The 23,613-nt window shown below is 62.8% G+C and overlaps 1 protein-coding gene across 3 annotated transcripts in view; it reads right to left on the bottom strand.

The window, feature by feature from the left end:
* The window catches only part of COL5A1 (collagen type V alpha 1 chain), a 150,672-nt gene that overhangs the window by 29,275 nt on the left and 97,784 nt on the right, over nucleotides 1–23,613 (bottom strand). For all 3 annotated transcript variants that reach the window (XR_014836809.1, XM_085010628.1, NM_001014971.1), the window contains 17 exon segments: nucleotides 23,367–23,411; nucleotides 23,020–23,073; nucleotides 20,728–20,772; nucleotides 19,168–19,221; nucleotides 17,931–18,038; nucleotides 17,245–17,298; nucleotides 14,584–14,637; nucleotides 10,160–10,204; nucleotides 9,975–10,028; nucleotides 8,980–9,024; nucleotides 8,234–8,287; nucleotides 7,249–7,302; nucleotides 4,631–4,684; nucleotides 3,754–3,861; nucleotides 2,520–2,609; nucleotides 2,375–2,428; nucleotides 1,101–1,208 (listed from right to left, as the gene is read on the bottom strand). Coding sequence is in view for 2 of the 3 variants with exons in the window: in XM_085010628.1 (XP_084866754.1) it covers nucleotides 1,101–1,208; nucleotides 2,375–2,428; nucleotides 2,520–2,609; nucleotides 3,754–3,861; nucleotides 4,631–4,684; nucleotides 7,249–7,302; nucleotides 8,234–8,287; nucleotides 8,980–9,024; nucleotides 9,975–10,028; nucleotides 10,160–10,204; nucleotides 14,584–14,637; nucleotides 17,245–17,298; nucleotides 17,931–18,038; nucleotides 19,168–19,221; nucleotides 20,728–20,772; nucleotides 23,020–23,073; nucleotides 23,367–23,411 (1,080 nt within the window). In the remaining variant the exon portion in view is untranslated.

The raw sequence follows: 23,613 nt of genomic DNA, 5'->3' as shown, positions 1-23,613 counted from the left end.
TGAAACAACGAACCCGGCCGTCTCCCATCGGGTCTGTGCGCTTGAGTGTTGACCGGAGCCTGGGCTCTGGCGCAGAATTAGCAGAGGCTCATGGGAACCACCAGACGCCACTGAGGTGACGAGGAGGCGCCGACGGAACTCTCCTTGGTGCCCGAGTGCCCAGTGGGGAGTTCTCGGCCGGGCAGGCGGCCAGGGCCCTCTTCTCACCCAGGAGCCGTGGACGGGGGACACACAAGCACTGCCCCCTTCCTGACTCAACGGGAAGGGGTGTCTGCAGCCTGAGCCCCAGGAACCGGGGCGCATAGACATTCGCAACGTGGAGGACAAGTCTGAACTCGAATTTGTCTCCGCAGCTGAGTGGATGTGGGGGAAGGTGGGAGTTTGCCACATCGTGGGGGCAGGCGTCCACGGTGGCTGGGGCAAGAGAACGGCCGGGCAGGAAGGGGCGCTTTGTGTCTTATTTGGGGAGAGGAGCCCAGGAGAGGGGCTGCCATGGGTTTTCCAGAGGCATCGAGACAACACGGGGCTCACTAACCCCCTTCACAGACACCCAGCCTCCAGCCGGCCCCCTGCCCCGGAGCTTTCATAAAGCCTCCGGCCGGGGTGACCACAGCCCCAGGAGGTGGCTTTCGGAAGGTCCAGGAGCAGCTTTCTCTTCTCCACACTGACCCCCAGACCGACAAAGAACGCACCACCCAAATATCCACTTTTCTCCCACACAGACGGGCCGTGAGCCCAGGCCAGAGGGGTGGGGGCTGCGAAGCATCCACACGGGGCACCCACAGCCCAGCCCGAGGCTGAGGCCGTGCGCGGACACACTATTGCCACCCCTTCCCATGCCCACCCGTAGGGGGCACTGACGTGTGGGCGTGACAGGGCCTGCCCAGCCCCAATGCACGCCGAGTACCCCAGTGGCTCAAGCGACTCCTGCAAGAAACTAGCCGTCCCTGGGACCTGCCCTTGGACTTCAGTCAAGACACCTGGGCACGCAGCACAAACGGCACCCACCCCCCTGTCCCCCCCCCACCCCCAGGGAAACGCCCGGGAAGGGGACAGCACAGGGGCAGGGACAAGCCCCCCGCCTCCGAGGCAGTACTTACGGGAGCGCCTTTCTCGCCAGCCGGTCCGGGGGGTCCCTGCGGTCCGGGTCGCCCTGGGATTCCAATGGGCCCAGCAGCACCAGCCGGCCCCCTCTCCCCGGGAGATCCCTGGGCGAGCCAAGAAAGTGGTTTATTTCAAAGACTCAACATGCATGCATACGACTTCCCAAAGCGCCGCCCGGTCGTACCACTCTCACTCTAGAGCCCACAGGGGCTCCCCAGGGCCCCGGCCAGCATGAGCTGTGTGGTCAGGGTCTGAGCCCCGGAGGGTCTGGGGACACAGCCTCCTTAAATGCTCGCCCTGAACAAGCTCTCTGGGTACCGCCTGCCACCGGCGCTCCCTTCCTACCCGCTCCTCCACGCTGCCCCTCCACCGTGTGGGGGCGGGGGCTCTGGCAGGGCTGCAGGTGGGCACCTGGGCTAACTCTAGGGTCAGCACCGGGGAGCCGCTGTGGCCCGGGTGTCGTCCTGCTCCTGGCCTTCATGGGAAGGAAAGGGGACGTTTCCATTTCCGCCTGACTTTCCACCGTCACCTCCCTCCAACGGCCCAGAACTCAGTCAGGGGAGGGGCTGTCATTTTTGGGGTCTGCGTTCAAACCCCGCCAGGCCCGGGGCAGCTCCTGCGGCCCCACAGCCATGCCGAGCAGCGGGGGCTGTAGGACGGGCCCCCGGCAGGGCAGGGGGACTTGAGGCACATGTCCCTTTTCCCTAAAGAGTCAGGCCAGGCCAGCGGTCCCTGGGCTGCTGCTGGAGGGTGGGCGCAGCCTCACGGGGCCCGAATCCCCCAGACCACAGCCCAGGGCCCCAGAACACTGAACGCCTGGCCTCTCAGGGCGGGACCTCCAAGTGGTGAGGGGGGGACCATGGTAAGAGCACAGCTCTGGGACAGGGACCTCTGCCTTGGGCAGCCCTGCATGTGTGGCCGGCCCGGCTCTCCAGGCCATGGAGCCATGGCTGTGCCTGTGTGTCCAGGCTGCTCCATCCCCACCCGCACTAAGCAGGTCAGCTTGCTCCTTGCCCCGCATAAGCAGGGTCAGGGTGGGGCGCTCGGCCCTCCCTCCCAGCTGCCAGGTTCTCCAGCTTTCCTCACATAACGTGCCCCCCCCCTTGTCATCTGGCTGCCAGCCTCGCCCACCATCCACGTCCCTCCTGCGTCCAGCGCCTCCTCTGGGACCAGGGCAGGTGTGCGTGCTCCCTGGATCTCGGGACTGACCGCTCGCCTGCAGAGCGGGTTTGTGGGGGGGAGAGGCCTTGCACGGGGCCAGCACACTCACCGCGGGGCCTGGCGGGCCGGGGGGGCCTTCACTGCCTTTCAGTCCAAGCGCCCCCTGCAAAGCAACAAAGTGGGCAGGGCGCTGCGGGGGGAGGGCCCCGGGCTGGGCGGGGTCCACCCCCATCCCCCGCTGGCCCCTCACTCACCACTGGACCAGGAAGCCCTCGGTCCCCAGGGAAGCCGCGTAGGCCTGGGGGACCATCTTTCCCAGGAAGGCCGGCGGGGCCTGGATCACCCTGAAATCAGAGCCGTAGGTCAGTTTCTGAGCGATGCCCCAGACTGGGGTGGAAGGAAGCTGGGCAGTCCCTGCCCGGGCCCACGACCCGTGGCGGGGGGGCCTTCCCGGGCACTGGGCTTTACGAGGAATCTGAGGGAGCTCCCTGGTGGCCCAGCAGGTTAAGGGCCCGGCGTTGTCCCTGCTGTGGTGTGGTGTGGTGTGGGGACGGACTCCACTGGGACTCTAGCCGCACTCCACGGAGCCCTGGCACCCCATCACGTCCTTCAGGGCCATGAGGGGCTGCTTCACGTGACCCCCTCGCACCCCTCCAAGTATCTGGGGCTCAAGCGAAGGCGTCTCTGCCCCACACGGATGCTTGTCTCAAGCCCGAAAGCACATTTTCTGAAAAGATGTTCCACCTGCCCTGAGGTTCATCAAAGCTTGGACGTCTTCCAGAATTTTCCCTGGGGTCCAACGTGGGAGCTGAGGGATCTTTAAACCAGCGTGCCCTCAGGCTCCTTTCCAACTCCGAGAGCCCCCTTCGTGGCTGGGCGCCTGTCTCTGCACCTCCCCCCTCCTCCCTCCCCCTCTCACACACACACAGACACGCGCACACACAGTTTCCCAAGTACACAGGCATGTCCTCAACCACGTACATGCATATGTGTGTGTGTGTGTGACTTTTTCAATCAAGTTCACTTTCTTGTGTGTGGTCCCACAAAGTGCTGGAGCACGTGTATTTCCTGTGTCCCTCCCTGAAAAGCCGAAATGGGGAAACACAGGAAGTTGCCACCCCCAGCTGGGGGTACCCCGGCCAGGGAGAGACGTTTTTATTATTTGGAATTTTTAAAGGGTCGTTAAATTCAGTTTAGACACACGAAGGGTCAGGCAGTTTTATCCGCGTCTGGGGAAGGGGTGCGATGGCTGCAGGTGGCCCCGGGCAGAAGGGGGTCCCCAGCCCGCGCCACATTCATCCCTGGGGCGGGGTCAGCCCAGGCCCTCCTTCCAAGAAGCACAGATGGAGCTCAGTTCCTGGTCTGGGCAGGAAAAGGCATCTTGAGGAGCCACCCGTTCACCAGAAAGAAGCGAGAGGAAGACCCAGACCGAGGGTCGAAACAGTTCCGTAGGAAAGGCCGACGGGCACAGGGGTCCCGGGGACTCACCTTCGTCCCTTCTTTTCCCGCGAGGCCCGGGAGCCCCTGTTCACCGGGGGGGCCCGGGGGTCCAGGGTGGCCGCGTTCGCCCATGGGACCAGTTTCCCCCGTGGGACCCTGCAGGGAAAAACCTGCGTCAGCCGCGAACGTGTTCACCGGGCACGTTCTCTTCCTAAATCTCAGGACAGCCTGGCAAAGGCCAGCACCAGCCCACTGGACCTGCACATTCCTTCAAAAGGCGTCTCCTTCCGGTAAAAGTCCCAAAGGGGCAGGGCAAGTCAAACGGGGCAGGAGTTCAACAGCCACTGCCTGGCCTGCCCTGTGCTCCAGCGTCTCCTCCCTGATGCATCAGAGCAGGGCCTGTGTTCCGTGGGGTGTCACGGGGACCAGGGCAGAGAGGGGTGGCGGGGATTGAGCCTGCCTTTCCTGCAGCCCTGATGCCGTGGATTTCTGCCTCATTTACCACCACATCAGCTGTGAACTTTCTAAGAAGCAGCTTCACCCCGATTTGCATCTCTGAGCCTGCAAGCCTGTCCTTGAGTGGATCTGCAAGCAATGAGAACAGCAGGCCCCGGGCACGAGAATCCAGGGCAGAGAGTCAGGCTGTGTGGACAGCTGGGCTGCCAGGGGGTGGAAGCCAGGCTCCTGAGCCCACCTGGTGTGACTCGGGTTCACGTCAACAGATCCCTGTCCTGCTCTCTGCACCTGCTCCCCTGCACAGGGTACAGCTCCTTATTTAATAAGCACTACTACTAAGCCTCATGATGCCCTCTTGGCTGCACCTGCACCTGGAGAATGGGGAGAATTCACCCCCACACTTGACCCTTTCTTCTGTGTGGGCAGGGACCCAGGGTGACCAGGGACACCAGGGGATGCTGTGTCTCACCTGAGGACCGACCACACCTGGTGGGCCTGGAGGGCCGGTCTTGCCTTGGAAACCCTGCAAAGAGAGAGTCCCCGTGCTGAGATAGTTGAAGTGGCCCGCGCCAGCCCCACTGCTGGTTTCTCCGTAGACGCTTACCCCCAACCCTGACCCTGTCCCCAAACAATGGACCCTCCAGTCTCCATTTGAAAGGCCATTTCTCTCGTTTCACTTCTGTGTTCATTTCATGAAGGTAATGAAGCCAGACAGTTAGTTTCCCTCGCTGCCTCCCCTGCCCTGCTTTGTGCTGAGAAATATATTTTAAAACCATTCATCTTTATAACAACCCTAAGAGTTCATTTTCTGAGCAGATTTAGTGTCACCTTTCAGCTGCTAGAAACCAAAACTGGGAGCCACCTCTGGGCTGCATCTCATTAGTGACTCCATGGGGACGGTCCTGCCTGTGTCACCAAGGCCCCCAGCTCAAGACAGGTGGTTTTCCCAGCCTGCGCCTCTGCACTGACTGAAGTCAGGAAGCAGTGAGGACACGCTGCTTCCCAAACGCGGCAGCTAGGCGTATTCTTAGCTCCATCCAGGCACCTCTCCATTCTGCTCTGCACGCTGGCACGTCGGCAGCAGCCTGGCTGTGCTGCAAGTTTAATTTCCGGCCCGTCTACAGAGCATGGCACATGCCAACGAGCTGCCATCTGCAGGTGCCACGTGATGCTGGGGGAGATGCACAGATGCTAAGCCCGGGGGGTTGGGGGGGTGTTTAGTGGAAATCCTAGAGTCTGGAGGGGAAGCAGCCTGGCACAGCTGGAGCTGTGGGGGCCCAGCTCCCGTGGCAGATGAGCCAGGGTGGCTCTGATTCACTGCACGGCAGCCAGAAAGCCAGCGCTGGTGACCTCACACTCAGCCCCCAGGCCGTGCGAACCCACGGGGGTGCAGCTCCTGCAGGTTCTAGGGTGGCTCCCTTCTTTAGGCCCGGCGGAGCTGCACGCAAGGGACACAAATGGCCTCATTTAAGGCAGTGATTTTAAGGCAGTGTTCTCTGGAGCAGCCTGACAGCATCAGATCAAGGGGTGGGGGGCAGGTTCGAGAGCAGCCCTGGGTGAGCTGGGTAGCTGTGCCCAAGGGAGGCAGGAGCCTGGGTGTGGGGCCCACTGGGGGACCGTCCACGGTGCTGAGGACAGGATCTGTCACCAGCCCCATGGGGGGGGGCTTTGGGCTTGGACTCAGGACCAGCAACGACTTCGGTGTCCCACCCGCTAAAGAAAGCGGAAGTCCCGGGAAGGCCCTTCTGGAAGGCGTCGGACTGGCCCGTGGAGGACCCGCCACCCCAGCTGGGTCTGGGTGCGGGTGCCCCTCAGGCTCTGCCAAGGGCACCGCAAGTGCCTGTCCTACTCTTCCAGCAGAAACAAATGGCTTAATTATTCCGCAGTCTCTTCCCAGGAACAGTCGGAAGGAGAAAAACACACCCTATAGGCCAAACCTTCCGTCTCGCCTCCTCGGGAAGGCGTTAGAGAGAAAACATGCAAAACTCAGGCGGCGCGCTTTAATTTTTCTCTCTAAACAAAGGAGCAAAGGACTCTCCATTTATCAGGCCCCAGCGCCGCGCAGAACCCTGGGAAGGTATAATTACAGGAGGCTTCAGCAGAACAAGCCAAAAACAGACAAAGGGAATTTTTTTTTTCCAAGGAGGCACCAAGAACAGATGGACGGGGGCGTCAACCTCCCGTTTCGGGAGGGGACCTCCTTCCCGTGCTGGTCCTTCAGAGGCCTCTGACCACGAGGACACCGGCCTTCTGTCACCTCCCAGCAGTCTTGTCACAAGGAGGTCACCCGACACGGTGAGCCCCCAGCTGTCTGATGCCTACAGCCTCAAGGTCACAGGTGTACCCACCCTGGCCCCAGGGTCAGGCCTAGAATGGACACGGCGTGAAGCTGGGCCTGATGCCACATGGCTCTCACGGGGCCAGGAACTGACCGTGGCGCTGACAATGCTTTGTTCCTAACGAAACACGCGGGAGTCCTTCAAGCACAGCGAGGCTGTGCAGGGCGAGGTGGGGGTGAGCCTGTGCCAGTGGGATGCCAGCCCTGAGCCCAGCCAAGCTCCCAGCCTCCAACGGCCGGCCCCTGCCCTTCTGGCTCTAGAAAAGGACTCGGGAGGAGACCCCCCGGCCCCCTGCCGTCAACCCCGAGGCCAGAGGGACCTGGACAGACAGGGCTGGGACGAGGCCACACCCTGCACTGGACGTTTGGGGACGTGAAACGTGACAGAACCACATGGCACGGCTGGAAATGGACCCGCTTCCCGGCTACACCTCCACTCGGGCACACGTGCCGTAATTGGGGCCACACTCGACCTTCTCCTGGGGTCGGAGGGGCTGCACCGAGGATCCGTTTGCTTCATGGGGGTCACGTGTGACCCTGGGTTGAACCCACGAGGGCGGGTTTGAAGCTGGCACCTGCCTCCGCCCACAGAGGCGTGCCAGGGCTGTTGCTGGCCCCCGGGCTCCCCGGAAGGGCCTCCCCGCAAGGCCACAGAAGCTGGCCTGGCCCTCAGGGGCCTTCCCCAGGCTGCCGATGGGCAGTGGACCCCCGGCCCCGCCCCCCGCGTCCCCGGCCCCGCCCACACTCACCGTCTCGCCTCTCTGCCCAGGGTGTCCCGGGAGCCCGTCCTTGCCTGGGGGGCCCTGAAGGAAACCAGGGAAAGGAGGTTCGTGCCATTGTCAGAAGCACACGTCTTGGGCACTCAGTGCCCCACCAGGCGACGCAAGCCACGGCTTCACGACCGAGGACGGCGAAGTCGGGGGGACGAGGACGGAGTGGGAGCCCGCCACCGGCCCACCATCCTCAACCCTCCCCACCGCCCTGAGGGTCACACGGCTGTCACCTTCGGCAGCAAGAGGACAGCTCCCCAGCGTCCAGCCGGTGGGGGGGGGCGCCGGTCTGGTCTGCAGCCAGAGCCCCCCTAGCCCCTGCCCCCAGCACGGCCCTCGGGCGGGACCTCCTAGCATCAGGGCCTTTCCTTCTGAGGGAGGAACCCTGCATCTACCATGAGCTGAGACCCAAGCCCCCCGGAAGCTGGGACGGGCCCCGCTGGGAAGCAGGGTCTCGGCAGATGTGCCCAGGCCCGGTGAGGTCCGGCTGGTTGAGGGCGGGTGCCTCTGCAGTGGCCGGTGGACAGAGACGGAGAATCGAGGACAGAGGAACACAGAGGAGGCAGGGCGCAGGCGCAGGCAGAGCTCGGGTGGGGGTTCCACAAGCTGAGAGACCTGGGATGGATCCTCGCTGGGGCCCCGGGGGGACCAATCCCCCTGACACCTGGATTTTGGACTGGGGCCTCCAAACTGTGAGAGCACACGCTTCTGTGGTTAACTGGCCACGTGCGTGTGTGCTCCTGTGTCATGACACACCTAGGGCGCTACTGCAGCGCCAACTGGAAAGTCGTGATGGTCTCAAGGAGAGAGGGGCCCGTGCTCCCCAAAGCAGCTCCCTCCATCCAGAGCCCCCCGGCGGCCTCGCTCCCCACCTCCCACCGCAAGGAGGCTGCTGGGGCCCTGGGACAGACCAGCGTCCCCAGGAGCCCCTGGGCCAGCCCCACGGGGACAGCACATTACTCACCGGGGGCCCCTTTGGTCCAGGAAACCCGGTGGGTCCTTGAGGTCCATTGGGTCCCTGAGGACAGAAGAAGGCCTGTGTGAGACGGAGCTCCTCCCAGGCCCCCGGGCCAGCGGCGCCCCCGCCCATGGGTTCCCCAAGCACAGGCGCCACTTCCACCTGCTCCCTCGGCTTTTCCTCTCCTTCTTCCAGTCCCGCCCTGACCCATGTGAAAAGGAAGTGCGGTCACGGGCCCGAGGAGGCCAGGTGACATGGCCAGCTCCCTCGGGGCAGCACGGGCCGGGACCCAGCTCCCCAACATCCCAGCCACCGCCCCAGACCCCAAGCCCACGGCCAAGCAGTCAGGACCCGAAGCTTTTTTTAGGGCTGCACCTGCGGCATGTGGAGGTTCACATGCTAGGAGTCAAATCGGAGCTCTGGCCTACACCACAGCCACAGCAATGCAGGATCCGAGCCGCGTCTGCGACCTACACCACAGATGACGGCCATGCCAGATCCTCAACCCAGTGAACGAGGCCAGGGCTCGAACCCACATTCTCATGGATTCTAGTCGGGATCGTTAACCGCTGAGCCACAACGGGAAGTCTGGGACCCGCAGCTTTACAGCCAGGGAGGCCCTCCCTGCTCCACCTTCGGATCTGAGGAACCTCTCCTGCCGCAGGGTCAAAGGCCGGCCTCCCTCTCCCCAGCCCACCCGGGGAGAAGTCCAGCGGGGACACGAGGGGGCGGCCTGTGTTCCAGATGCTCACCCGTTCACCTGGCGGGCCGGCCGGGCCATCACCTCCGGAGTTGCCCTGGGAAGGGAAGGAAAGAACAAGAAAAGCTTAAAATCTTTTTTTTTTAATCATTACTCTATTGACGAGCAGACTCAGCCCACGACACCCCTGGAGCTTCAGAGGTCCGTGCTGCACCTGCACACTTCCGTGAATCGCCCCACCAGCTCCTCCGGAAAGAGCGGCAGGCCAGCCAGCCATCCGCAGCTCCCCGAGACCACCTGTCCCCTGGCCTCTAGCCGCACCCTGACCGGGAGCCGGTATCAGCAGGGTAGCGGCGTTTCCAGGAGGAGAGCACCCTTCTCCTGGGGGATGAAGGCCGTGCTCCCACCAGTAGATGCCTCCAAACGCACGAGGAGACGGGACCCAGGCCCCTGCGTGGCCCCTGGGTCAGTGCACCAGGCCGTAGGCTCTGCACCTCAGCCGCCAGCAGGCCTGTCCCCTGGGGTGGGAACACGCTTTGGAAGCCCATCCCGGACAGGACCAGACAGGACCGTACAGGACCGGACAGGAAGAGCCTGCCTGGCCGAGGTCTGCTTCCACACGGACCAGAGAAGCTGCTGTCCAGGCCCCCAAGGGGGAGGAGACGGGGCAGTGGGGGAGGCCCAGGCTCTCATGGAGGCAAAGATGTTTCTGCAGCGTCCAACCCTTCTTCAAGGAAGAACGGAGGCCTCCGTCCCCATCAGGACGAGGTGGGGCCTCTGTCCAGAGCCTGGCTGGGCCCGGCCCCCTGGAGCCCTGGGGCTGCTGGCTGGAAAGTTCCACCGCGGGATGGAGCCCCAGGCAGCTTCTGCAGGGCGGCAGGGCCACAGCCACGTGGCTCAACCTGCCCTACCATCCACGGGCTGCTGGAGGGGAGCCCCTCCTTCCTAAATTCCCCAGAGAAAACCCCTTTGCTTTGTGGCACCAGCAGCTGTTTGGCCTTCCAGCAGCTGTGGCGCGGGCCGGGGCCACAGAGACCAAACACGTACCTTGGGGCCAGGCTTCCCGGTGATGCCCCTTGGGCCTCTCTCACCCCGAGGACCCTGGACAGACGGGAGAGAGGACAGGTCAGCTCCAATCCTCAGCGGCCTCGACACCTCCGCCCCCACCCCGCCCCGCACGCTCCCCACCACGCCCTCCTGTCCCGGGAGACCGCCCTCCAGGCCACGGTTACCGTTGGGCCTCGCTGTCCCCGAGGTCCCGGCTTCCCAGGCGTGCCCTAGAGTCAAAGGAGAAGGGGGTGCTGGTCAGTCACTCCAGACTCACCTGGCACGGCCTGGGTGATGGAGAGACCCCCCACCCCCACCCCACTGCCCCCGCCAAAGGCAGAAGCTAGCAAGGACACCCTCCTTATCTCAGCTCTAAGGGGAGAACGCACCGGGCGAGGGACTGCCCTGCACGGCTTTGCGTTTCTGGACAAGGCCTTCCAAAATCCAATTTTCTCCCTGCCGCCTGATGGATGCTTTCGGCCTCATCTGGTTTCCTTCCCTCAAAGCATCAGCCTCCCCCTCCCCCCTCCTCTCTCCAGGCTCGCGCTCTCAGCAGGGGTGGGGGGATCATTATTGCAAGAAAAGAGAAGACAGTCAACCCCTTTCATACATAATTTACTTTTGCTACAGTTAAGGATATTAGCCATTAAATTTTCAACAGGCTCTGCGGACGAACAAACGTGCAGTTTAATATATAAATCATACATCCAAGAACCATTTGCTTCCCTTCTAATAGAATTTAGACTCCTTTTTTTTTTCTGCTCTTGTTTTGCATTTTGCAAACCACGGAAAACAAATGCATTGCATTTTTTTTTTCCCCCAAAGCAGCGACATGAAAGCTGGTAAGTGCAGTTTGCCCACCGCACGTGGAAGGAACGGGCTGGAAAGGCCCTCAATCTTCACCACTTGTGATTCATTTCCCGGAATTATTTTTTTTTTCTGGTTTCTAACGATAAAGCCCAAGATGCATCTGTCTTTTGCCAAAAGCCACCTGATGCGTTTTCTCTCCCCATCTCTCATTCACTGGCAGCCACGATCAAAACTGCTTCCCAGAGTCCTGCGTCTTGAAATGAATCTAATAAAACCGTTTCTGACGAGGAGGCCTTTCGGATGCTTTCCAGCAGTGCCTCTGCTCTCCCGCCTCGCATCGCCCGGCGGCGCCTTTTGGCTTCGAATCAATATTTGCACACAGAAATTCATGACACACCCGCGTTCTTCCACCTGCGTGACACCAGGACCGGCCTGGGTGCCTCCTGGTGCTCCCCTGACCACTGAGTTTGTGCTGGCTCCTGGGAGACGCCCCTGTCCTTTGTCACCCAGGGTTGCCAGCTCTGGGCACCCTCCGTGGGCGGCAGGGTCCCCAGGGCCAGGCACTTCACGGAGACTTTAGAAGCCCCAGCTGCGGAAGAGAATGAATTTCTCTCCAAATGGCCCCAGGGCTTCCGAATCCCACAGCCGAGGGGTGGTGGGGACGGTCACACCAGCGACCCCAGGGACCAGCCATGCCCAGCAGATCCCGAAGCGGAGGGGACGGGCTGCCCTGAGGACAGCGGCAGGGGCGCGGGGCTCCCGCCGGGGGCTGGGCTGGGGGCCGGCTGGTGCAGACTGGACTCAGTTCTGTGTCCTGCCTGCAGCCTTGGTGCAGACGTGCCTGGAGGTGGAGACGTGGCCTGGAGTCTGACCTCCACACCCTGGGAGTGGGTGGGCTCCTGGGTCGTCAGCCCGCAGGGCCCTCCTCCTCGTGGAGCAGATAGGGGACGAGCGCCGAGGCCGCGGGACTTCCATTCCTCACCACCTTCCCTGCTGTTCCCGTCCAAACGGCAGTCGTCTTCAGCTGGGAGTCTCGGGCATCACTTTTTCTATTTTCTTCGTGTCTTTTCAGGGCCACACCCGCGGCACAGGGAGGGTCCCAGGCTAGGGGTCGAATCAGAGCTGCACCTGTTGGCCTGCACCACAGCCACAGCCACGCGGGATCCGAGCCGCGTCTGCGACCTACACCCCAGCTCACAGCACCGTCGGATCCTTAACCCACTGAGCGAGGCCAGGGATGGAACCCGCTTCCTCATGGATACGAGTAGGGGTCTGAAGCTGCTGAGCCACAGTGGGTACTCCTGGGGTGACGTTTTAAATGTCAGGGCAGGGATGCTTTGAACCCTGGGGGCTCAGCCCCTCCCACCGCCTCCACCACGGGGCCTGGTCAGCACCCTCCCCCCGGAGCCGCGTCCTCTGCCCTCACTCAGGCCTCCTCCTCCAGGCCGGCCTCCCTGCCTTCCCGCTTTCCTCTTCCCCACAGCTCGCGCTGCCATCACAGCTTCATTCACGTCCCGGGGCCCGGGTTTGGGCTTTTCCTGCGGCGTCCCCAGGGCTCACGTGGCACTGGGACGTGGGGGCCGAGCAGGTGCTCAAAGGTGCACGTGAGCGGCTGGACTCAGTGACACAGAACAAGCCTGTGACTCCTTGGAAAGGACGAGAAAGCAGGACGGGGGATGACGCTGGACGTTCACAACCGCCAGGACGGGGCTGGGGAGGCCACCACTGGGTGACTGTCCCTCCCCGGACTTCTCGGCGTCCTCACACACTCGGGCCTCTGAGCCAAAGGTGGTCAGCGTGCTGGTGGGCAGGCAGCTCAGGGCAGAGCCTCTGGGGAGACCCAGAGTCCAGCGCAGGAAGGCCAAGGCAGAGGCCGCCCTCCTCCAGCGGAAGCTTCCAGAATAAAGGCGTCTGTCTCTCCAAGGGCAGGACGGGAAGAGCTGGGTGCAGGGACAGGGGAGCCCACAGTTGAGCCGTGACTGCTTGGGATCTCAGACCCACGCATGTCCGTCGGCCTGGACGTAAAGCCACGGCGCTGACTTGTTCTCTGTGAGCTGGTGACCATGGGTGCTTCCCGGCGGCAGACACGGCCGTGGCCCCCGGATCCCGCGTCCTCCAGGCACATTTCTCCCATGACGAGTGGACATGCACTCCGGCCATGACCTGACCATGGCTTCCTGCGACAGCCAGCACCTGTGCCACCCCGCCCTCCCCCCGTGGCCACCCTGTCAGAGATACAGCCACACGAAACTAGAAAATCACTCCAAGTCCTAAAGTCAATCCTTTCCTCTGGGGTCCATGCTCCAGGCCCCGGGAGCCACGTCCAGACCCCAGGACAGGAGCTGGCCTCCTGGTCCCAGGCTCCCCACGTCCCCACCACCCCTGTGTCCAGCAGTGACCCTGGCGACCCCCGGTGCTGAGGCATTGGAACCACGGCCCATGGGGGCTCGGGGCATCCAGGCATCTGTGTGACTTGCTCGGTGCGGGGTAGGGGAGGCAGAGAGGCAGGAGGGGCGGGAGAGGGGAGCAGAGCTTGGGCCAGAGTGCCGGCCCCCGGGCCACAGCCAGGCCTCCACTGCTCCACGCCACCACACGGGCCCGGTCCCCCGTCCGGCTCCTCCTCGGAACGGGGTCGTGGTCACATCCATGACCCCATCGGCCACCAAGACCCTTCTCGGGAGATTCTCATGGCAACGCGGTGTGTGGAAGGCAGGGCCCTCCACCAGCAGGGGGGCTGTCCCCTCCGCTGTCACCCCGCGGTGCCCACGCTTACAGGACTCTGGGTCACTTCTCACAAGTGACAGCCTTTCCCCAAAGACGCCGGTCAGACTGTCCCTACAAGGAAGGACAGGACAGACAGGTAGGAAGACGATAGACAGACACAGACATAAATATTCAGACAGCGTGGACACCTCTAGAGACAGAGAGAGACGAACAGACAGCGGTCTCTGCGCTTCTGTGTCGACTGCGCTCAGCAAAGCCCCACTTCTCTGCATCGTGACGCTAGCAGACGCGTTCGTGCACGCAGACTCCGGATGCCTAGAAGCCTTCCTCCCCGCCTTCCAGAGACTGTGCGGTCTCTGCTCCAACGCGGGGATGCCAGTTTGGCATGAGGGCTCTGAGGAGGGGCGGTCTGTGCGGGGGGACCAGGCCTGCTCTGCACACACCCCACCGGCCTGGACAAGGCCGGCTCAGAGCCCAGAGGCCCAGGAGGACCCGCGGGCCCCTGCTGCCCAAGGGACAGTGCTCACGTGACATCCCCCCGCAGGTTCAGGGGCTGGAGCTGGAAGGGCTGGGGCAGCTCCCGCAGCCTGGCCCCCAGATCTCCTTCACTCAGTGACAGCAAAGGGGACCAAAGCACGCTGCACCCGGCAGGGTCAAGTGACAGTGGCAGCTTGGACACAGCCAGGGAGGGAAGCCCCCTGGGCTTGGACCAGCGGAATTGGGGAAATGCAAAGTGAAACTCCGTTCCTCCTTCCTTTTAAAATGAGCCAGGAGGAAAGGTCACTGGGGCTGGAAGAAGAATCTGGATCTCACTATGGAGCCAAAAGACTGCCGGGTCGTGGTGAGAAAGCGCCACCCCGCCACACGCCTTCCTCTCTGGCCCACAGCCGCTTCCATCGTCTCACCCCCCAGCCCCGTGTTCCCAGAGCCACCAGCGCTTAGCGCTAAAGGCTTAAGGTCAGCTGTTCTGGAAAGCAGTTTTGGCAGCAAAGTGGGTGAGAAAGAAACAGGATGCGTTGAAGAAATACCACGGCTGCAGATGGAGCCGCCCGAGCAGGGGCCAGACCGTCCTTACCCTGCCGCCCTTCTCTCCATTGGCGCCAGGAAATCCAGGAAATCCGATGGAACCCTGAAAGAGAGTTAATTAGGGAGCAAGCATGAGAGCCTGACCAGAGGGACGGCGATGCTGCCTCTGCAGCTGGAGGAAGGGGCTGTCAGAGCTCATGGCCTTGGACACCGCCACCCGCCACCCACCAGCCAGCCATCCTCCACCCGCCACCCACCATCTGCCATCCACCACCCACCCACCATCCCACTAGCCACCCACCCAAGCATCTATCCACTCATCTATCCACCACCTACCATCCATCCATCCACTGACCATGCAACTAGCCACCCGCCCAAGCATCTATCCACTCATCCATCCATCCCTCCACCCACCACCCACCATCTGCCATCCACCACCCACCCACCATCCCACTAGCCACCCACCCAAGCATCTATCCACTCATCTACCCACCACCTACCATCCATCCATCCACCACCCACTGACCATGCAACTAGCCACCCGCCCAAGCATCTATCCACTCATCCATCCACCACCCACCATCCACCACCTACCATCCATCCATCCACCACCCACCCACCATCCAACTAGCATCCATCCAAACATCTATCTACTTATTCATCCATCCATCCACCCACCCATCCACCACCCACCCACCATGCAACTAGCCACCCACCCAAGCATCTATCTACTCATCTATCCACCACTCACTATCCACCCATCCACCCATCATCCACCACGCACCCACCATCCAACTAGCCATCCATCTAAACAGCTATCTCTCTACTAATCTCTCCATCCATCTATCCACCCATCCACCCACTACCCACCACCTCCCATCCACCACCCACGCACATCCAACTAGTCATCCATCTAAACGGCTATCTACTCATCTCTCCACCCATCCACCCACCCTCCATCCACCCAAAGAGCCACTCGTCTACTCCTCTATCCATCCACCAAACCACCTACTCAGTAAATCCTTCTGGAGCATCTCATGGGCCCCAAAGCTAAAAACCAGAACGGAATTTTAACCACGTCCCCCTCCACAGCCTTCTCCTCACACACCCATGCCTGCAAAACACTGGTGTTTGGGGGAAAGGGGAACGTGTACCACTAAGATTAGCTGGAGGTGATGCGTGAATCTCACATGTACGGCATTTATTTTCTGCGCCTTGTTGTCCTGTTTTGTTATGGCCCAAAACACCTCCAAATAAAGCATGGCCGCTCATGAAGTCAGAAACGAATGCACATTTATGCACGGACTGTAGCACCACCCAGCTCTTTAATTCTAGAAGTCCACCGGGTGCACACAGCCAGAGAGGTAGTAAATGGCTTCCATTAGGCCAACAGCCAAGCACCTACGACGTGAGCCCCGCGTGACCCTGTCTGAGGCACCACTTCAGCCTCTGTTCCCTGCGTGACTTAAAACTCTGACCTCAGTATGTGCTTAGACCACAAAAGTGTACCCACTCTTCAAACCTTGACCTCACGGGGCTGACCTTGGCCACGACACCCGCGTGCCCACCTACTCTTCCAAACGGGAGGTTGGACCAAGTTTCACGGTGGGAAAACCCGGGGAGCAGGCTTCACGGCGCTCAGCTCAGGGGCTGGGTCCTCGCCCGGGAGAGTCTGCGGCCTCCGGTCACTGCCATCCACCCCCACCCGTCCATCAAGCTACTGGATACGCCTCTGTCCAAACGGTCCCGGCCTTTTCACAGCTCTGCCCTCGTCTTTCCAAAACGCTGCCTGACCTATAGCCTCACAGCCCCCCATCTCCCCCAAACTTCTCCTCTCCTCCCCGAAAGGGACACAGATTTCAGGAGCGAAAGCACGTCCAGCAGATGCTCTCCGTCCAAATACAATGGACAATGCTGCGGTCAGCGGCTACGTCGATGGCGGATCCTGGAGCAAAACCCGTTTCACAGCAAAGGCAAATCATCTCCCCACGCAGTGGCTGTGGGCTCACCCACCGAGCGTGGGCATCAGAGTTCCACACACGGCACGGCACTGAGCACTTCCAGCAGCCGCACGGAAGCACCTGAGGTGCAGCCCTGCCCCCAGGGCCCGCCTTCCGCTAACAAGGGGGCGTCCAGAGGGCTGACCCCAGAGGAATGCAGGATGTGTGGACGCCAACCCCAGAGACAGGGCGTTCTCTCTGGCTGTTAATTACGTCTCGAGGGCAGGCAGCTGGTTATTTTTAAAGGCAGAAGCATGAATAATAAAAGGTGGGGGATAAAAAATAAATAAAATAATGCTTTAAATGGTGTGCAAAAGCCGTGAGGAGCTGTTCAGTTTAAAGGAGAACATGATTCCCTATAAGAAAGGGTTCGTCTTGCTTTTATCCTCGGTTTCGAGCAAACAACCTTCTCATCTCCAGAGTGAATCAAAGCCGAGAGGGGGACACAGGTTCTCGGGGAAAAAACCCAGAAACCAGGCCAGAGGCTCTGCGGACCCGGGGCAGCCTGTGCCGCGGCTGGGTGGTCCCTTTCTCTGAGGGTCCCGCCGCCCGCTTCCCACGCAGCCGAGTCACTGCCAACGGCTGTGACCAGGGCAGCACAGAGGCACGGCAGCCATGACCTTCTGCTGTGTCACGGCAGCCACCGCGGGGATGGCGGATGGGTGACCGTGGGAGGGCCGGTTGTCCAACCCCGCGAGGTCGCCCCTTACCTTTGGCCCTTGTCTTCCTGGGTAGCCGGGCAGTCCGGGGACTCCGAGTTTTCCCTGGGGAAATAACGAATGCAGGTTACCCAGCTAGCCCGGCGCTTCTCGGAGCAGAGCGCCAGCACGCCCGCCGGGGACCAGGGCAGGGTGTGGGTCCCAGCCCGAGGACACGGTCATCATGAGAGACCCTCGTCTGTCCCTGTGGGGTGGTGTCTCCCCCAGATCTGGGACCGGTTTAAAGCAAGGTCCGAGAGCGGGATGGGCAGCACCGCTGAAAGCAAACGCCCCGAATCAAAGAAGGTTTCTTTAAGAGATTTTGCTCAGCCCTCTTGTAAGAGTGCCAGCCTTGGGGCAGGCCAGGGTGAGGGCTGAGGTAGGGGGTGGGGGGAGCGAGGTGAGGGCGGGCAGCCCCCCCACTCAGGTGTAAGAACAGCCGCTGTCAGGCGCCCCCTCGCCCCCGCTGTGAAAGACGATGCAGCCAGGCAGCTGCCGGGCTCAGACCCTGCACTTCGGGGACAGCGGGGGAAGGCGCTCTCCAGCGTGGCTGTGGGGGCCAGGATGCTGGGTGGAGCCAGCGGGGCAGGAACTGTGTCAGGACGCAGGGTTCAGCCCGGCCGAGTCATGCCCTGGACACCCCAGGCCGTCCGCAAGGGTCTGTCCCGGGGAACCGGTCGCGCTCTGGCGTCACGTACCTTCTCCCCAGGGGGTCCCAGAGGACCGGGGTCGCCGTTGGGCCCTCCGCGACCCTTGGGGCCTTCGGGGCCATCTTCCCCTCGGGGGCCAGGTGGGCCGATCTCCCCCTACAGGTGGGAAAGCAAAGGTGAGGGGGACGCCACAGTCCCATCCCCCGCCCAGGCTGGGAGCGAGGGGCCGGATCCCAGGCCGGGGGTCGGGACCGCAGGGGAGCCCCTCGGCCGGTTCAAGTGACGAAGCCTGTCCTGGCCCCGCGGAGACCAGGACTCTGCTGGGCGGCGGCCGTTCCACCACCTTCCCAAGCCCACACTCCTCCTTCCGGCCACCTCTCCCAACCCCAGCTCCTCTCGGCTGGAATAACTTCGGTGACAGCAGGTGCTCTGAACAGCTACCTCCCCAAACAGAGCGGAGTCACTGTTCGGGGGCCGGGGGAGGGTCTCTTTCTCCCGAAGCCCCAGGAGGTATCGGAATGGACCATGAGGGCCCTGGCCGGGGCTCCTGGAGCACGGGAGACCCACAGGGTCTATCAGACACGCAAGGGCCCAAGTGCCACCCCATCCAATGTCCCCAAGGTACAGGCGGGGAGGCCTGGGTGCAGACAAGGAGGAGGCCCGGAGTGCCGGCCAAGGGCAGCACGGGGCAATGGCCCGGGCTCAGCGTGCCACCCTGGTCCCCTCTGCCGAGCCCTCCTCTGACCTCTGGTTTCCAGGAGCAGCTGCAGGACGGCTGCGTGGCCGCCCCCAGTGGAAACGTGCATCGCAGGACAAAGAGACTCATGGCTCCCTCACCCCTCAGCCGCCAGGGTCCACGAGTGGAGCACTGTCCCTAAGAGGTGCTCCCAGCTTGAAGGGCTGGGAAGGGATCCCGGGCCCTGGGCAGGCCGCTACACGCCTGGGGAGTGGGTCTGTTTCTGCAGCCCCTCCCTCTCTCCCAGGCACCTGTCACCCTTCTTGAGCCAAAGAATTGCCCTGTAAACCAGGGTATCGGCCTCGTGGACAAGGTCAGGACACAGGGCAGAGGGGTCAGGGGACCACAGCTGACCCGTAAGGAGGGGTTAGCACCAGGGCCCAGGGGCCACGGCTTCAGGCTAGAGGCTGAGGAGGAGGCAGAGAGCCGGCCTCAGCTCCCTGCTGTCCCTGAGGTGGCCAGGAGCCTCCCCTGAGGTGTCACCACTGTACAGAGACGCTGCCCTTCAGCCCCTCCCTCAGCCCCCCCTACCTGCCCTGAAAAACTCACCCTGTCACCCTTGATGCCCATGTCGCCTTTGAAGCCAGGAAAGCCGTCTTCACCCTGCATGGGGCCAGAGGGAGCCTCGTCTGGATGAGAGAGCCCACCGGCCAGGTCCCCCCACCCAGAGCCTCTGAGAGGCGGGGCGCTGGGTGGAAAAGCCCCCCGGAGGAACGGGACTGCTCCTGACAGCCTTGCGGGAGGAGCCCCCAGAAGGAACCGGCATCGCGGGAACGGTCCTGGACGTGCGCCGTCCTGCCTGCCAGGCCGGGCGGCGGGCAAGCGGGGGGCCTGCGGCTCTCAGGTCCCGCGTCTCACCAGGAAGCGGCACACATCTGTGCTATTTGTGAATGTGGTGGATTCAATATGCCAGGGATCTGCCGTCCCTGGTGTCCCCGGGCTGGACTTGCCCAACCCGAAAACCAGAGAGAGACCCCCTGGACGCTTCATGGGGTGGGGGGCTCGGCTTTCACCTCCTTCTTAGCGTCCAGGGCCGCGTCCTGACCTCATCCACCTGCTCTGGGGGATGGAGATGAAGGGGACTGGGAAACCCAGCCAGGTCGCCAGGGTCAAGAGCGGCAGGGAGCTTAGGGCAACTTGCTTTCTTTTTTTCTTTCTTTTTAGGGTCGCTCCTGTGGCATATGGAGGTCCCCAGGCTAGGGGGTGAAATCGGAGCTCCAGCTGCCGGCCTACCCCACAGCCACAGCAACGCCAGACCCTTAACCCACAGAGCGAGGCCAGGGATCGAACCCACATCCTCATGGACACTAGGTCAGGTTCTTAACCCCTGAGCCACAGTGGGAACTCGGGCCTTCTGAGACACGATGTGAACTTGGTCCTCCCCAGCCCGCTGGCCCGCCACCTATACCCGCGTTCAGTTAAGTGCCCGCCCTCATGGGCCGTGGCCATGATAAGACTTAGGTCCTGGGAGAAGGCCCCCCACCCCTACCCCTGGAATGGCCTCAGGCTGCCTTCTGTGGCCCCTTGGGGACAGAGAGCACAGCCCCACCAAGAGCCGTCCACCCTGCAGCCCCATCACCATTTTCTCGAGCAGCCCAGTCTGGACCTAAGGGACAAGGGTGACAAGATATATGTCCACACCTCTGGGCTTGAGGAAGCCACCTTCCCCGGGGCAGAGATCCTGGGCCCGGTGGGACCGCAGGCCAGAGATACGGGGGCCTGAAACTCGCCCAGCCGGGGGCACGCCTGCTTCATAGGACCCTCTGCCCTTGGGAGCCTCCATCGCCCTCGCCCAGGAAGGACACTGAACTCAGTGGACCCGTTTGCAGCTGCCGTGCGAGTGGCGTCTGTGGTCTCTGCAGAGAGTCAGGGGCTATGCACGGATCTGGGCCAGGGCCTTGGCCTCGGGCAGGGGGCGCAGAGCCCCGGACCCTCGGTTGGGAGCTTTGCCTCTCAGAGTCTGTCCCCCAGGGTGGCAGCCTTCCCCTGATACCCAGGGGTGACCTCAGCCTCACTCCGCTGGCGTTCCTGGAGACTTGTCACCCATGGGGCCACCAGACAGAATCCAGCTCAGGGCTGAGCCCCTGTGGGAAGAGGGGGGACACTCACCTTCTCGCCCTTGGTGCCCTTCAGACCACGGATGCCATCTGCCCCCTGTGCAAACAGAGGAATGATGAGCGGCCACAAGCCGGACCCTCGCAAGAGACAGGCCTGACCCTGCCCCGAGGAAGGCGGAACGCCAGCAGCCGACGCCGCGCCCGCTGTCCTCCCAGATGAGCTCCCACCCAGTGTCCCCACCATGGGGGCGGGGGGAGAGCTACGAGGTGCGCCCGCCCCCCACTGACACCTGCCCTCTTCCAGCAACATTTGTCTCTCTAAGACCTGAGCTCAGGCTCGTGGCCTCTGACAGGGTCCCTGACGTCTGCTTGGAAAGTGGGGGTGATGACAAGTGTCACCCCATCACTGCTGGTGGGAGGGGGCCCTGCAAAGCCCTGGGGACCGTGCCTGGCACGTAGCAGGCACTCAGTAAAGGCAGCTGTGTGCCATCTGGTTATCTGCGTCCTCTGCTGGCATCATCACTGATGCCCGCACTATTATTCACCACGACCAAGGACACTGGCCACCACGGCCGTCACTGTGCCTGCTCAGGACGCGCCTCACCTCGTGCGAAACAGGCACCATCAGAGCAGGACAAGCTGGTCCTCGCCTCCCTGCTCCCACCTGCTGGACCAGGTGACCAACCCGCCCCTGGGATGGAGGTGACAGCCCCACCCCCCTCAGCAGGGCACAGAACTCGCCCCGAGGCGTCCTCAGGCCACCTGCCCAGCAGGCCCTGGAGAGGCGGGGTGGGGGGGGCCCATTCATGTGAGGCTGCAGCCAGGATGGCGGGGCCGCCCCCTCCCCATCCCCCAGACCCTCAAGCTGCTAGCTGCTCTCTTGCAGCAAGACCCTAGCAGAGAAGTCGCAGTTCTGAGCCTTTTTCCCCCAAGGCCCCAGCGGGGGGACCTGACAAAAGCTGGGGAGGGGCCAGGGACTGGGGGACAGGGTCAGACAGACACGAGAGGAGAGCCGGCTCAGCCTGCACCCTGGCTCCATTGGCCTCAGGGCAGCGTCCGCTTCGGCACAGCGGGGGGAGCAGGTACCTCGAAGCCGCGGGGGTTCTGGCCCAGCCCACATCCTTTCAAACCAAGACGGTGGGAGAGAGTCGCTAGGCTCCCTCCCAGACCTAAAGTTTGCGGTCTTACGACACGTCCAAGTCCAGGGGACGGGGACCTGGGCACCATTGCCTTTGGGGCTGGATGGCTCTTTCCTTCAGGGCTGCCCCGGGCAGCACAGGGGGCCCAACAGCACCGCCCGACCTCCACCCTCCAGATGACAGCAGCCCCTCCAGGTCGGGACAATTGGAAACATCTCCGGGCATCCCCAGCAGGGAGAAGCCCTGGACCAGAGTGCCCGCCACGGCCCTGGCCGTCCCACTCTCGGGAGTGACAGCAAAGGTCACAGAAGAGCCCAGTGCCAGGAACTGCCTTGCCAGTGGTGTGAGGGCGCAGAGGAGGCCCGGGCTTGCCAAGGCCCCGAGCGCATCCATCCTGAGGGGTCTTCTGCCAGCCCAGCCCCCTCCCACCGGCTCAGGGAGGGTGGGTTTGATTTGCCCAAACAGACCCCAAGAAGGGACAGGTGGGAGGGCAGCCAGGGGACGCTTGAAGGCCAGAGACGTCAAGGTGCTGGGGGGAGGGGAGGGCGGCTCCCAGGCCCTGCCCTCGGGGCACAGCGGGCGTGGGCTCCGCTGTCGCTTCCCGGCCCCTGGGGATGAGAGTCTGCTTCCCACGGAATGAGCGTTCAGCCTCGCTTTCCCTTGAACCCTCCGCTTCTCCACCTAACACGACTGCTTGTGTCACGGTGAATTTTAATCCGTCCAACCAGATAAGAGCATCCAACGCTACCATTTCGGAGCAGACACCTTTCCAGCTCCCAGAAGCGGCGCCACGCGGTTAGCCATGTAGGGTAGCTGGCATGGGTGACAACGCTTTATGCAACAGGAATTTGTAACATAAACACGCACAGAGCTCACCCAGTCAGCACGGCTGATAAATCACCGCCCTTCAACACGCACGGGCGCCAAGCCGGCCAAAAGCCGGCCTCAGGGAGAAGCCACCCGTCTAAGGCTTGGGACCTGGGGCGTCTCTCTGCCCTTGTCCTTGGAATGTCCACTTCTCTGCTGTCTCAGGAGTGTCCCCGCTGGCCCTGCTGGCCCCTGCTCACATCCTGGGACCCAACCTCCCAGAGCAGGGCGCCCCCAGCATGAGCAGGAGGCAGGTAGAACCTAAAACAGGACACGCCGCCGTGCCCGCCAGTCCCAGCCTTGACCTCCAGGAGGACCCGAGGCTCTCAGACGCTCACCTTGACTCCGCGGGGACCCGGGTAGCCAATCGGGCCCTGGGGGCCAGGCGGACCCTGAAAGCAGAGGGGAAAGTGTGTTAGCCCCCTCTCAGGGGGGATGGCAGAGGGCTAGGTCCTTCCGGCACTACCTGGAGAGCTCGCCTGCCCCCAGCAAACCACCCTCCTGCTACGGGCAGAGCAGACGTTCAGGTCAGACCCACAGGGCACTGCGCCCAGCCCCATGGGGACAGCGGGCCCCAGGGATGTCTCCTGCTGGGTGAGAACAGGGGAGGCTGCCCTTCTGAGTGGGGTGTCCCTGTCCTTCCCGCAGAAGATGCTGGGGGGCCGAGGGCGGGGCAGGGACCCACCTGGCCTCCTTTCTCTCCAGGGGGGCCTTCCTTGCCGGGGTGCCCCTGTCGGGGAAGAGAAGGTCAGTGTTAGTCAGTGACCACTGAGGAAGCTGGCCTGCCCCGCCCCCCGCCGCCGTCTTAGCCAGGATCGGGGCTCCGCTGCTTCACCTGTAAAACGGGAATCACGCCGGGACCCGCAACAGCGGTGGGGTCGTGACTGGACACCCGCAAATGGGCTCTAGACCCCAGTGTGCCCCAGTGTCGC

Source organism: Sus scrofa, chromosome 1 (assembly GCF_054392235.1).
Source record: "Sus scrofa isolate SSC_HxYL_T2T_F1_AM1 chromosome 1, Sscrofa_HxYL_maternal_Yorkshire_Landrace_v2.0, whole genome shotgun sequence".
Lineage (NCBI taxonomy): Eukaryota > Metazoa > Chordata > Mammalia > Artiodactyla > Suidae > Sus > Sus scrofa.
The sequence above is the reverse complement of the archived record's forward strand: the minus strand, read 5'-3'. Positions and strand labels throughout refer to the sequence as shown.